This window comes from Gobius niger (genome assembly GCF_951799975.1).
Source record: "Gobius niger genome assembly, chromosome: 7".
In the NCBI taxonomy this organism is placed as follows: domain Eukaryota; kingdom Metazoa; phylum Chordata; class Actinopteri; order Gobiiformes; family Gobiidae; genus Gobius; species Gobius niger.
The window spans coordinates 19,443,674-19,458,409 of NC_136858.1; the positions used below are offsets into that span (position 1 = coordinate 19,443,674).

Here is a 14,736-nt window from a genome sequence, read left to right on the forward strand (position 1 = left end):
GCTATTTTTAGTTTCTTTCTTGGTGGTCTTTCAATTTTAGATGTCACTATGGTTACCTGTTCTGTATTGGCATCACACTGGGGACTGGTGTGGTCTGCAGTGGGCTTTCCAGCAGGGACATTTGGATTCTGACAACACAATGTTTCCCGGTTAAACGATTCATCAAAAGTCCTTTTTCCCACCAATTCCAATTCCTGTTCCTTTGCTGCATTCTCCTGCACCACATCATTTCCCCCTCGCTGTCTCTCTACATGAGCCTCCCACACATCTGTGCAGCTCTGAGCAGGGCAGGGTGTAATTGCAGGGCAGCGTGGAATCTCTATATCAGAGCCCGGGACAAGGCTAATCGCTGTGCTACATGCTGCTCCCCTGCCGCGCAGTTTTCTGAAACCTTGCCCCCACTCGGAGACTGATTGCTGGGATGGATGACGACTGGCCTGGCTGTTCACCTGCGCGCACAGCTGGTTGCACCGATTAAAGTGACTGACAGGAAGATGACTTAATAGCTCTGCTCTTTTGTGGTCATTTGAAGCTGCCTGATCCTTTCTTATCTCTTTGGTGTTTGCACTGTTACTCCGTCTCCCTGGCCTCTCGTCTTGTGAGCGGGGTCTAGATCTTTGTTTTATTATTTTCTTCTTTCTCCTTCTCATTCCCCTCCGTCCCCTTTTTGTCCTTTTGCGCTTTCGTTTTTTCCCTGGTTGTACAAGGTAGCTCTCAAACTCGGAATTGGGAGGGAGGTTTAAAGCACTTTCATCATAGTTGCCAGAGTTACAATGGGCTACAGCTTCTACAGCACTTGCTGTCTGTCCGCCTCCATCCCCTCTGTCCCTTTTATGTCTGCTTGGTGCCCCCCCTCCCTGCGCATCCGCCTGCCTCTGCTGCTGCTCGGCCCGTTTGATCACAGATGGCTCTCTGCTCTCCAGCTCTGTTCTTTTGTCCACAGGCACGTCTCCGGTCGAGTTTGTAGCTCTGAAGTTGTGGAGCAGAGGGTTAACGCTGAAAGAGATGGACGGGGCAGTGCGAGTGTAACTGACCATCTCTGACGGCCAAAGGAGGACAGTGGCACCGTCCCGACTCAGAACCCGACAGAACGGCTCTTTTGGACGGTTTAAAAATGTGTCTTTTGGGCAGTCTGGAGGGGCCTGGGGCTTTTCTTGAGTCGGCCTTAGGGAATCATATGCTCCGTTGACAGGATCTGCAGGGTTACCTGATGAATCTGCAATGTGGTCTGCATCAACAGGTGTCTGCACCATCCTCTTGTTGGATGTTTGAAGAAAGACAGCAGCAGACTGATGACAAAGTGTACTGCCTCTTTTAGGCAGGGAGAAGCACACAGGGCGCACACGTGTTTCACTCCAGAGGTGGGGGCTAGCTCTCATGTGTGCTTTTGAGACTTGAGCACTGGTGGGTTGATCATTGTGGGTCAAATGATGAGGAGGCTCTGTTTGAATACAAGAATAAAAGGTACACATCTGAGTGACATTTGTGTCTCCTAGATGAAACAGCAGGTGAAATTAAGGTAAAGACAATAACACAAATGTTTTTGTATGAATTGAAAACGTGGTTTTGTATGTATTTGTATGTATGTAAATAAATTAATCATAATATAAAAATGCCACAGTAAATTACCTTTGGAATGGCTAGTGAAGACTTCAGGGTCATTCTCGGATCCATCCAGGGCCACTGTCGTGCTGCGAAACATGGGTCCCAAACCTGCAACACTGAGAACAATTGATCATTATTATGTCAGTGTGGCAACAGGCATCACATAATTATGTGTACATTTCAAACAAGACAGCAACTCAATATGCTTAACAGGAAATAACAGGAAAGATAATAAAAACACAGGAACCACTACCAAACAATTAGAAGTAGAAATTAGTATTAGAAATAAACAGCAGTCAATAATTTCACTAGAAAATCTGCTATGACTGAAGCCATTGCATTTGACTGCAATAACTGGATATTAGTGCAGTATTTAAACTACCGCAACTGCAATTTCATGATATGCTTTGAGATAATGAATAATTTCAATCAATTAAAAACATTTTTTGTAATTTAAATCATTGAGTGCAGGGATTTGAATCTTTGGGCTCTTTGACTCCAATACCAACTTTTGACTCCATCAGGCTCTGCTGGATAAGAAGCTGGCACTGACGCAGGTAGTTGATCAGTACGTGTGGCTACAGTGCTATTGCCTTTTTGCATCAATGGATTGAGAGAAACATCATTTATATTATTTGCAAGTGCTTGACACGTAGTAGAATTGAAAATAAATCTGAATGAGTTGAATTATGTCATTTCCCATCATGCACTGCACAGCTGGCAGACGGAAGAGAACATGTCTCATTGTGACATTTTTTTAAAGAAAATAATTTTTCAAAGAAATAAAAACAATAAATACTGGCCTTAGGACATGTAGTTTACACCACACCTGTGATCAGGACGTCTCTCTTTGGTCCGCTCTCTGCCTTTCCTCCGCCTCCTACTGCTCAGCAGCCGATAAAACTCCCTTTGTTTCAGTTCCTTTAGACGCTGAAACACATAAAATCACACAAACACACCATCAGCCCAGCCATGTCACACAAGAACACACTATGCCTCAACAAAATTATTTTAAATGAAATCACATAATGACTTCACTTTCAAAAATGAATGTGCTTCATGATGTTTGTAAAGGACATCATTAGAGTTGCAGATCTAAAACCTACAGTATGTTTTTTCACAATGTAGGAGCATGTTTCCATAATCCACAGTATATTTGTGTCCACACTGTCGCATAGCGTGTGTTGTAATAGCAGTTTAAAAAACACTGCACTTTTCAACGGCAGGCGCCACTACAGCCCAAGAACAACCTGGCACAGGACCTGATTTTTCAATGTTTGAAGTTGAAGTTTGACCTTTGTTTAATGTATCTATAGTCCAATCATCAAATGCTGCTCCAGCAGGTTTAAAAGAGGCCAAAGATACGATTTGTCTGAGATAAAATCATGCCTTTTAGAGCGGAGCAGATCCTTAACTGACAAGTCCAGACACTCGATGTTCCACCAATGCTGATGGAGGAAAGAGGAAACTTTTATAGCCAGATACACCCAGTGAATCAGGAGGAGACGGAACAACTGATACTGAAAATAAGAAGATTATCTGCACATGACAGGAAGATAAGTGAAAAAAATGTGTTATTATTAACTATTTGAATTATCTTTAATTTAGCAATAACAATATTACTGTAATACTTTACGGCACAATTTCATCACAGTGAGTCCCATTCAATTTAAGCTAAATCTGTGGAACTTTTTGGGCCAAAATAAACCCCCAAACTTTGATTTAGATATATGCGTATGTGGGCTTTTAGTGACTGCTGTATGGTGGTTAGCATGGCGCCTTTGCTTTCCATCAATTGTATTTTACAGTTCCCGGTAGGTGTTCTCCAGTGCTTATTTTGTAAATTTGTATCTTCAGGAACACTTTTGTCTAATGTGATGGATTGGGGAACAGGCCAAAACATTTGCCGGAACACTCTCATTAAACGCCATTATATCAGATCCATTTTTTGACGGATCCTCCAAAATATTTCCCGGATCCTTTACCCTGAAAAACTGAGAATTGGGGGAATGCATCAATTTAAGCACTGGTGTTCTCTGCTAATTGTGAACAAGACCCAGAGATACATTACCTTTCCTCCACTGAAAGGGCAAGACACCTCAGTTGAGAACCAAAGCCTTGGATACAATATTATACCATAATTTAGTAACATCCTGCCTGATCTTTCAGTCCAAATAGTTGACACATTTACAAACATGTCAGAACTAAGAAACCTGTCATCCGCTGCATTCGTAAAAATTGTTCCATTTGTGCAGTGCATGTCCCGAGTCTCTCACCTGTCGGTGGTGGTGGTCGTAAGAGCTGGTGTGGTTGTCGTACTGCTGCTGCCTCTCGTACTGTTTGTTGCAAAGCTCACAGTACAAACTGGTGCCGGTCTCAACCTGTAACACAAGCTGCAATCACTCACAATTTAACATTGGTTCAGGGAATTTTCTACAACTGCCACAGCTTGAGTCGGCCTGTGTCACATGTGATTTATCTCTCTAAATCAGGCCCACTCTGTGGAGAGCGTGTTCGCCATTGCCTCATATGCACTGACAAAGAAGGCACTCAACAACAACTTATAAGTGAGTGTTATCAAAGTGAACACTAAAACATACTGAAACTAAAGCCAACTCTGCCACAACTTTCTTACTTCAGCAAGGATCAGCAGCATTTGGACTCTGGCAGAGGCTCAGAATGCTCTGTATGATACCAGCACTACAGCAGGTTCTGATTCATTCAAGTGCTTATGACCGCTCTTCATGTTTTTCTAATAATTATTACTTTGTTAAGAAAATGTAAGTGGCAACTTGATGAAGTAAAGAAACATTCTTATGTTCCAAACAGAGTTCCACATTACTGGAATCAGAACTGGCCCATTGTCCATTGGTACAGTATAGTTGCATAACAACAGGTAAGGAAATTCTCCCTCTTTATATGATCCTGTGCCCAAAGATCAGTGTGAATATCGCAGTTTGGTCAAAAATTGTGTTGACTATATTTGGTGAAAAATTCACCAAATTCAATTCAGATTATGTACAATGGGGTGAAACCGACAGCACTTTTGATTAAGTTTATAAACAGTAAGTTTTCTTCGGCCAATCGTTATGAAAAACTGCAACTTAGACTAAAGTTAGACCCCCCCACCCACCTCAGAGTGCTATTGATGTGGTGTAAGCCTATCTGATGGACCAGTGGTATTGATGGACAGAGAAGGATTCAATCAATGCTATCTGTGTGTCATTGGAGAGCAAGCTGAGTGCCACAGTGCCACAGCGGTCAGGGGGCTGTGATCTCAGCACAAATGTCACACCCACAAATTGGCAACATTTTTACCACAAATGTACAGATTCCTTTAAAGGCACAGCATAACATTTTGCCCAGTAAACAAAGTCCAAGAATTTGTTTTATCACAAATATGTTTATAGTTTATACAATACCATAACAAACATGTGGGTCTTTGCTGTGAGCGACTCAGCTCACAGCAAAGACCTGACTGCAACTTTACTGGGAGCGGGACGTCTTCAGCTCGTCTCCATGGAGATGCTGACTAAAGGCAGCCAAACATGAGATATGGGTTAGGTCCTCATCCAAATCCATTCTTTGATTACCCAATGCAGCAAAAATCATTTTCTGTCTAGCTGGTCAGTAGAATCATGTTTTGTATTGGCAACAGTATAATCCAAAAGGTTTTGCAGTGTGCCTGTAAGAGGTTACTGAGGTTCACAGAAGTGTACCGTTTCATTATCAGCCATCACAGGGGAGAGCTAACCACCCTTGGGATAAATGATACCTATTGGTCCACAAATATACTTTTGCCTTGATATAAGTGTTGAGCATGATTCAGCATTCCATCTGTTCCTAAGCTGTAATCTTCAGTTTTATTGATTGAGACATCCAGATTAATGCTGTATTTTGCGTTGGTTGCTACGATGCACCTAACTTTTTTTGTTTAGGTGCACTTGAACTAACCTTTGCATACAATCTGCCCCAAACTGTGGGAACCACAAATGTATCATGAAAATAATGACCAATAAGCTCAAACAAATCAACTGAAATTTGAGTGTGTTGCACCTGTATAATTCTCAGTCACATTTGATTTTGAATTTGAACCATTTAATTTTCTCTAATAGTATCACAATGACCTGAACCTCAGGCCAGACAAAGCTCTGGGCCACCCCTGCAATCCCAGGCGCCCTCCTGGGGAGGCCCGCTCCCAGGTCGGAAACCACTGCACTATTTTATTAGTGACCACTTTTATCTGTTCCCTAAACGTTCCTTGTATTTTTACGATGACAATAAATTAAACTAAATGAGAACATAACTTAGGTATTCCGCTGAAGAAATGCCTCACAAGCATCCTAAAAATATGTGAACAATACATTCATCATCTATAAAGTTTCCCATTTCAATCTATCTTCTATAAACATACACTTTACATAATATCTACTGAGAATGATCTAGGCCTCCATTATTATTTCATGGTAAAGGATACGACTCATCACACCAGTGCAATCAAGACAAATATTTAGCCCCACGACTCGCTTCCAATTTGAGACAAATTGGTCTCACTCTGGAGTCCTGATTGACAGTATGATTTGGAGAATGTTCTCTTCTTTTCCAGAAGGAGATGTGAAGGATGTAAAGTTCTGCGATGAAATAAAACATATTCAGTTTGGGACCTTAAAGCTTCTCTTAGCAACTAACTTGGAGCAGCATCTGTCTGTGCTTCCTCTGTCATTCTCTCCGGTGGCTCTCAGTGTCCCTCCCACCACATCGCAGGGTTCATCCAAGTCGTATCGCCGCCCACTCTTCTCGAGCGTGCTACCTCAGTTTCCATGGCAATTGAGTAGTGGTTGGCTTCATAAATATATTCCTTAACATTCCACACTCATTAAGCATCTTCAGAAGTGAAATTAGTCATACAAGGTGAGCCAGCTGCCACAGGGACACATATGGCCGAATGTGGCAAAGCAGGCTCTCAGCACACCTTGTAATAATTGGACAACAAAAGAAAAAGTAAATAAACCTGTTGTATTGTGTGCCATCATGATGTCAGAGAATGACAGAGCTCATGAGCTCCAAATGCACATTGAAAGTTGATACAATTGTGACACCTTTGTATCTGCGGCCGGAGCGGACTTCCCACTCTGCTGCTGTTGTGTTTTATGATTTGATGATGTCAAGATCTCAGAAAACTCTCGACGGAAGAAAACAAGGAATTAGGTCCATAGACCGGCCACATTAATAAATTGGCTATTGGCTATTAAAAAGTACTTTCAACTGTCCAACATCAAGCTCGTGTATTTAAATAATGTCAACACTCTTGGAAACCATTATGAGAAAATAACTTCACCTTTGTTCATTTTATTGACAGAGAATATATCTAACTTTGTATTACTTTTTGTTTCATATGGATAGACCCAGTAATGATAGAGACAGGCCACTATATATATCAGTACTTTGGGATACGTTATTAGCTTAAATAGATAAACCAAAAGTGACTTAGAAGAGTTGAGCAGCCTCTTCTCTTGTGGAGTTTGTATCAACTGTTTCATCAGGCTTAAAAATGTGGAGTGGGTTTTGGGTCGGTCATTGAGTACACAACAGCAAGGGAAGGAAAAATAATTTGTATAGTAAAACAAAGCCGACCGATTGGGAAACTCATTGCCTTCCTTAAGTGAGTTGTGGGACACATCATCTAAATCAGTGGTTCTCAGACTTTTCACACCAGTTACCAACTCATAAATTATTGGAGCTTTTCAGCATGACCAAATCTGGATCTAGATCAAGATGACACCCAAGTATCGCCTCCAGTGGTACACGTGCCACAGTTTGAGAAACACTGATCTGAATCACAGAGAAATTAGCGACAGTTCAACAATTTCTCTTGTCGAAATGTCCAGCTGCCTGACGATGGTGACACCAGACCAGCTAGAGTACGACAAAATCAAATGTGTCCTGGACCCATCTCAGTCTTGTAAACAGGAAACTGGAACTAGTGCAATAACTGTGTTTCTGATGTACTTTTAAAATTAACTTATACTTATGATCTTCACTTATGTTATTGGGATGAATGGGCAAGAGATTGAGTTGAGCCGTTTCGTTGTATTTTGTACATTGACAATAAAGATCTATCTATCTATCTATCTATCTATCTATCTATCTATCTATCTATCTATCTATCTATCTATCTATCTATCTATCTATCTATCTATCTATCTATCTCAAATAGAAGAAACATTAAGACCTGTTGAGCAAGTGTGTGGGTCCAGGAGGGACTGACTTGTATAGGATATATAGGATAAAACTTTAAATAGCTCATGTAACTATACCTACCATTTGCTTGTGTCTCCCACACACACACACGCACACGCACACACACACACACACACAGAGAGATGCCCCCCCTCCCCGGAAAAATAAAAACATGCAAAATGTAATTCTAAGACACGATCCCATTTAACAATGTGTGAGAGGGAGCAGCCCTGTGCAAAAGAGGGGCATGCGTGAGGTAGAGTATAACAACTAAATAACGCGTTAATAAGCTAAGTTTGGCTGAATGTGACAGTCTTTCAGAAAAGGAGCGCCATGTGGCAAGGGCAAAGGATATTAAAAAAAAAAAAAAAAAAAAGTTGATGTCACGCGCCGGGACGGGGGTGAGAGTCGTGCGTGCCGTTACCTCGCTCTTGGCCCCTATCGGCCCGCGGAACACCCCCTTGATACTCCTCAGCTGTCCGTCCCGCAGGTGTGTGGAGCTGATCACCACGTAGTAACACGCCATGATGAATGCGGTGGGTGCGGAAAGTCACAAAGGCAGTGCTTCTTCTGAGGAAAAAAGTCGCAAAAGACTGAATTGAAAGTGTTACTGGGTCGTCAGACAGGTTCATTCTCCGGGCTACTCCTCCGTTCAAGTGCTTTTTGAACTATCCCAAAGCTACGCCGTCCAAAACGCGTGCCCCCCTGCGCGCCGCGTGGGTCTAGAAGCAATGAGCTGTCGGATCCCACTCATTTGACGTGTCTGTCACTCCGAAGTGCTGTGCATCGCTTATAAAGAGCACCGCGGTCTCCTCCCCTCCATCCCCCTCTCGTTATCATCCCCAGCTCCTCCACACAACTCTGGCTCCAGCTCCCCACGTTCAAAGGAGAGGCAGCGGCCATCCCAAAGGAGACAGGCGCCATCTAGTGGACAGCAAAGGTCATCCCACAACTTCAGAAGACAGAACATCCAATTCATGTTGCAGCTGTGGATCTCATTTGAATGGAGCCATTAGGTCGGCTGTACCAGGTAAAAAGCTAATGATTAAGGTTGTTTTTTTTTGTGTGTGTTATTTTTTTGGGGCAATGAGTTTCTCTCAACAGTTCAAAATGTAAAAAAGGGTTTGATATAGCGCTTTTCTGAACACTCAAAGACGCTTTACATTGCACTATTCGTTCACTCCATACTTGGTGATGGTAAGCTACTATTGTAGCCACAGCTGCCCTGGGGTACACTGACGGAAGCGAGGCAACAAGTCTGCGCCATCAGCCCCTCCGACCACCACCAACCGCTCACTCACTCACTACATTCACTAGGCGGTTTGGTGTTCCCAAACTGTCTCCCATCCAAGTACCGGCCAGGCCCTTCCCTGCTTAGCTGCCAAGGTCTGACGGGATTGGGCAGAGCAAAGGCGGCTACACCAATTAAAACAGTCCTATTGATAATAATGGCAGTTAGTTATCAGTTCAATCCCTAAATATCTTAGTTATAGATTACCTCCTACCTGTGTTAATTTCGTCAACTAAAATATTTACTACTTTTGCAGACTAAAACTAAATTAAAAGTTATGCATGAGATCAAAACTATGTCTAAAATGTCCAGATATTTCCGTCGACTAAATTAAGGCTCAATCAAAATGAAAAGGAGAGTCTAAAATTAGCCAAACTTTCACTGACAGCCTGAGAGCCTCAAATCGTTTACATTCTCTGCCAAAGGAACAGGTCTGAATGGTCTGAACTTTGTTCATGTGGGAGAAGCTCAATGAAGCAGAGGACCTTGATTAAATATGATTATGATAACTATCATAAATGCAAAGTCGACAAAATGTGTCTTAAATTTACATGCAATTTTAGTCTAAATACAGTAGTATTATAGTACTATAGTAAATTTTAAGATAATTTTTTGACTCAATCTCGACTTAAATTAAATGACATTTTCGTCAAAAGACTAAGATTAAAACAATATTATTATTATATTAATATTATTAACAATATGTTGTCAAAATAAAAAAAAATAACACTGCCAATACTGACCAAAAGTCGAATATACTTCGGCATAAATACGGCTTCAGAACAAACTGAGGGTGCATCAAGGTTTCAAACGGGTCCAAATAAAGATCTTCATAATTATTATACAGGATTACTCAACAATAAAAGAGTGCAAACTTTTTAAAATGAGGTTGCAATGTACCCTTTTCCACCCCTGTATATCCAGGCTGTCTAAATAGTGCAAGAAAAAAATACTGAATATGTATATTTCACACAATACATAGAATAAAGCACATGCGTTGATTTAAATAATGGTGTTTTTTATTAGGTAAAAAAATCCTCAAAACAAACATATATAACCTTTAATGTTCTGCAATGTGGCTTTAACTTCATTCTAAAAATGTTCTTAAGGCGTGTAGTGGAGCAGTTGGTGGTAAAAGCCGGTGTTTGGCCGAGCTGAGGGCCGAGCAGACTGGACCTGGCTGTAGGCTTCTCTGAAGGAAAGTCTCTCCTGTGCCATCAGGTATCCAATCACAATGGAGGAAGAGCGGGACACGCCGGCATTGCAGTGAACCAGCACAACTCCATTCTGGAAAAAGATCTGATAATTAATAACTATAAACAATATGGTGTTAAGTTAGTTTAGTTATCTACTGTACTCTGTAAGTGTAGGACGTTTCACCTCTCATCCAAAAGGCTTCATCAGCGACACTAAAGTTTAATCTCAGCCCGCGGACTAGATATAGACCACTGCCCCTCCCAGTGATCTATATCCATATCTAAACCCCTCCCAGTGATCTATATCCATATCTAAACCCCTCCCAGTGGTCTATATCCATATCTAAACCCCTCCCAGTGGTCTATGTCCATATCTTTTTTTTTTTTTTTTTGATCAACTTTTTATTGGTGCGATGCCATTGTTGCAATTTACAATTTTTCCAGTATAGTACACAGGCATAGCACATTTTTCCCCATTTCTATTCCCCAGTCCCTCTTAAGATGGGCATCATATCTGTTGAATCATCAAATGATACCCAAAAACAGATACACTGATGGCAGTTCCTTAAGGAGAGATCAACACAGAACAAATGGAAATGAGAGCAAAAGAGAAAGAAAAAAGACAAAAAAAAAGACAAAAAGACAAGACAAAAACAATAGAATAATAATAAAATAAAATAAAATAAAATATAATATGACCCTGTCCGGGATATACAACCACAAGTGCATTGGTATGTTATTTGAAATTACAAATTACAAAGTGCTAATTTCCTCCGTCAAAAGACATCTGCGGAAATAGCAAAATATACATAAAGAATATGTACAATATGCAGAGACTATTCACAACAGGATACATACAATTATGTACAATGTACAATAGTATACAGGCAGAAAAAGGAACAAAAAAAGAATCGAATTCAGTTTCTATTCCACAACCAGTGTAGACAGTAGATTGGACCAACAAGTGATATTTTCAGTTTTTGCTCCGTGGATTCGAGCGGCAGAAAGCTCCAACTGAATTATATCTCTATAGGAGACGAGCCATTCCCTCACAGTCAGAGGTTGCACTTTCTTCCATCTACAAACTACCATCTTTTTGGCAGCTGTTAAACCAGCTAGTATTATTCGACGTTTTTTAATTGTCAGATTTAATTTTGATGTATCATCTAGCAGAATAACCCTTGGAGTGCAGGGTATGGCTATTCCAGTAATATTAGAGAGTATCTTCGAGACATTCTCCCAAAACTGGAGAACCTCCGGGCATTGCCACACCATATGTAGAAAAGTACCAACAGTATTATCTGGACAAAAATCACAATATTGATTGTCTTTTATTTTCATTAAATGTAGTCTCCTAGGATACAAGTACGCTCGATGGATAATTTTATAGTGGATCATTAAGTGATTAGGGTTCCTAGATGAGAGGGAAACATTTGCCCAAATAAGATTCCAGTCCCACTCTGAGAAGTCTTTCAGTTCATTTTTCCAAAGCTGCTCAATAGGCAGAATTTTGTGTGAAGAACTAACAGATAATTTATAAAGATCAGAGACAATACCAGTTGTTTTTGCTTTACTCAAGATGGTGTGGAGAGGATGATTTTTTAACATACATCCCCAAGGAACTCCGTGGGAACGCAAAGCGGTGCGTAACTGCAGGTAGAAGTAAAAAGATGAACCAGGCAAATTATAGCGTTTTTGTAAATCTTGAAAGTCTCTTAGACCATTCTGTCCTATGATGTCGTTAAAAGTAGTAACCCCATTGCGTTCCCATGGAGGAAAATGGATTGGCTTCTTATCAATTAAGAGAGAGAAATTATGAAAAATCGGTGTTTGAAGGAAATAATCTTTGTCCTTGCCCAAGTGTTTGTTAGCTTGGTTCCAAACAAATACAAGATGCGCCATAATGGGCCCAAAGCGACTCTTGACAATTTTTATAGGCATTTTGGAAAACAAGAGAGCAGGCATGGAATAGGGCTTTATCAGTTCTGCTTCAATAGGCATCCATGCTGCTGGTCTGTCAGTGTAAAACCACGAGTTGAGTGATCTTAAAGTGAAGCTCCACGAGTACCACTCAAAATTGGGAAGGCCTACACCCCCTGATGATTGGAGTCTATACAGTCTATGTCCATATCTAAACCCCTCCCAGTGGTCTATGTCCATATCTAAACCCCTCCCAGTGGTCTATGTCCATATCTAAACCCCTCCCAGTGGTCTATATCCATATCTAAACCCCTCCCAGTGGTATATATCTCCCCCTAGACAGGACTTGTGTGTGATATATATGAGTTGACACCACAAAACAAACAAAAGCAGCACATTGGCACAGTATTTAGCTCTGTCCCCTCACAGAACCAACCTGGTTTCTGGCCTGATCAATGAAGCTATTGCATTCCTCCAGAAATGCTGTGATGTCGGTGTCCGGGATATCCAGAATGGGTAACGTTTTGTATATCAGCTGCTCCGGGAATGGATTTGGCACCCCATAGGCAACATTCAACACGTGGGTCACCTAAAACAGGCAGCAGAACATCTCTGAAGATCTGAGCTCTGAATGTGCATTAGAGAGCGAAAAGTTTATAAAAAAAAAAAAAAGAGGCTGACCTGATGTGTGTGAAGGGTCTTCAGGTCGTGGGCTGCATCCTGAGACGCTATAAACACAGTATACAATGCAGTGAAAGAAAGAGGTAAGTATTAAGTTCAAGACCATTTTGTATCTTATTCAAATTGCACAATCCATGTGACACTCACAAAGAATTACAAAATAATAATAATTATTATTCTATTATAAATAATTTTCTGTACGGGTGTTCTCCTAATATAGTGCGTGATTTCTTCCAGTTCAAATCAAGTGCAAAAACAACGATTAGTGTATTATGTCTAATAAAATCATATCTTTTTTTTTTATATGTATATACGTCTTACCATAATTTATTTTAGAAGGAGTGATAGTGTTGCAGTGGTTCAAGTTTTCAAACTGTACCAAGGCATGGACAATAGATTCTGCTGTGTTTGCTGGGGAAGGATTATGCACAATAAGAAAGAAGTTTCAATACTTCGTAGGGTGAGCTTCTGAGCTTCTAGAGAATAAAAAGCAGTTTGTTGGTGCCAGGCCAAATTTTTAAATCTTTATAATGCAACAAATGCAATTAATCACATTTTACTGCAATCGCAAAATAAACGTTTCTTTTATTTTATATAAAATATGCTCTAGGTAAGTTTGCTTAGTGGAGGGCCGAAACACCAAGGCTGAACCTCCCAGCTGTTGCCGGAAGTAAAGCAATACTATACAAAAGCCAGTGCTGTCCATTAAATACCACCCAATAGGGTGTTCTGCTGGGACTGACTTGTAAAGGATAAAACAAAATCCTCTTGGCGGGCTACAGGTTCTGTGCTGGGCCCCGGGCCTGACATTGCCTACCCCTCTCTATGCAGTAGATCATATGCATGCGCGTTATTAGTTTCTCTAAAAGGAATTCACTGATGTTTTTAATTACAAATTCTGTAGGCCTATCATTGTTTTCTTATAATTAAAGATGGAAACAACTATATCAATAATATTATCACTCAGAACATCCTAAATGTGTAGTTACACCCATGGTTTTAAACTCTTGAATCCAAAGGAACATCACACTGATTGGGTGAGTTACTTGTTTTTGTTTTGTTTTTCTTCAGTCCCTGGGGCGCTAGACCACCTTTACTAGGACACATCCCAAAGTCCCAGAATAATTTAGTAAAACTTCTCTATTTAAGCTCAATTTCAACTGTAACAGAAACAGAACAGAGAAAGATCCTGTGTTTTTAATAGGCTATAAACAATTCAGTAAATTCAAAACAAATTTACTTGATTGTAAATTACCATAACAGGCATAATCACCAAACCATTACAGTGCTTACAGAGCAGTAGAAACGGTCTGACGAGTCCAACCTGAAGGTCCAGGCTGTGATCCAGGACCATTCCGCAGCCCTGATCCAGCTGCTCCACGCGCTCCTCTCCATCATCAGTCCGAGTCTCGAGCAGCCTCTGCCCCGTAGCAGTGGTCACACGAGTGCTCTGCTTCTTCAGCCGAGCTCTGGAGAATCCTTCGATCTCCCCAGCCAATGGATTCATTCGGTTTGAAGATGGCCCTGTGCAATGAAAGCACCGTGTTTTAAAGCAAATGCACAAATAAATACCAAGCCAGACGTGCACGTTGTCAACGTTTAACTGAGGACTCGACGAGACCGTCACAGTCAACGGCCTATGCCTACTACATCTGCCTACTACATCTGCCTACTACCCGATGCTACTATGTGCCTACATCCATTGCGGAAACGCGTAAACAGAATGGTGCGTTCACGTGAATCACGTAAAAAAGCTGTAAGTGAACCTCCATTCAATTTAAACTATGATTTTTGCAAAGCTGC

At 41.0% G+C, this 14,736-nt stretch overlaps 2 protein-coding genes across 3 annotated transcripts in view; both read right to left on the reverse strand.

Moving 5' to 3' along the window:
• Window positions 1-8,688, reverse strand: part of LOC306965619 (uncharacterized protein) — a 9,787-nt gene extending 1,099 nt beyond the window's left edge. The window contains exons 1-5 of one of the 2 annotated variants that reach the window (XM_079560137.1): window positions 8,270-8,687; window positions 3,882-3,986; window positions 2,435-2,535; window positions 1,630-1,721; window positions 1-1,441 (exon numbers count right to left, since the gene is read on the reverse strand). The exon at window positions 1-1,441 is cut by the window's left edge and continues 1,098 nt beyond it. In XM_079560137.1, coding sequence (XP_079416263.1) covers window positions 1-1,441; window positions 1,630-1,721; window positions 2,435-2,535; window positions 3,882-3,986; window positions 8,270-8,371 — 1,841 coding nt within the window. In that variant the 5' untranslated portion in view covers window positions 8,372-8,687. Of the gene's footprint in view, window positions 1,442-1,629; window positions 1,722-2,434; window positions 2,536-3,881; window positions 3,987-8,269 lie in introns of both variants that reach the window. The other variant, XM_079560138.1, reaches the window with a different exon arrangement.
• A 1,470-nt stretch (window positions 8,689-10,158) lies between these two features.
• Window positions 10,159-14,586, reverse strand: LOC306965804 (dual specificity protein phosphatase 19-like). Its single transcript, XM_079560361.1, has 4 exons — window positions 14,227-14,586; window positions 12,934-12,980; window positions 12,689-12,841; window positions 10,159-10,423 (listed from the first exon to the last, which is right to left on the reverse strand). The coding sequence occupies exons 1-4, from the start codon at window positions 14,438-14,440 to the stop codon at window positions 10,241-10,243; spliced, it is 597 nt and encodes a 198-aa protein (XP_079416487.1). The 5' UTR covers window positions 14,441-14,586; the 3' UTR covers window positions 10,159-10,240.
• Between the last annotated feature and the right edge of the window lie 150 nt (window positions 14,587-14,736).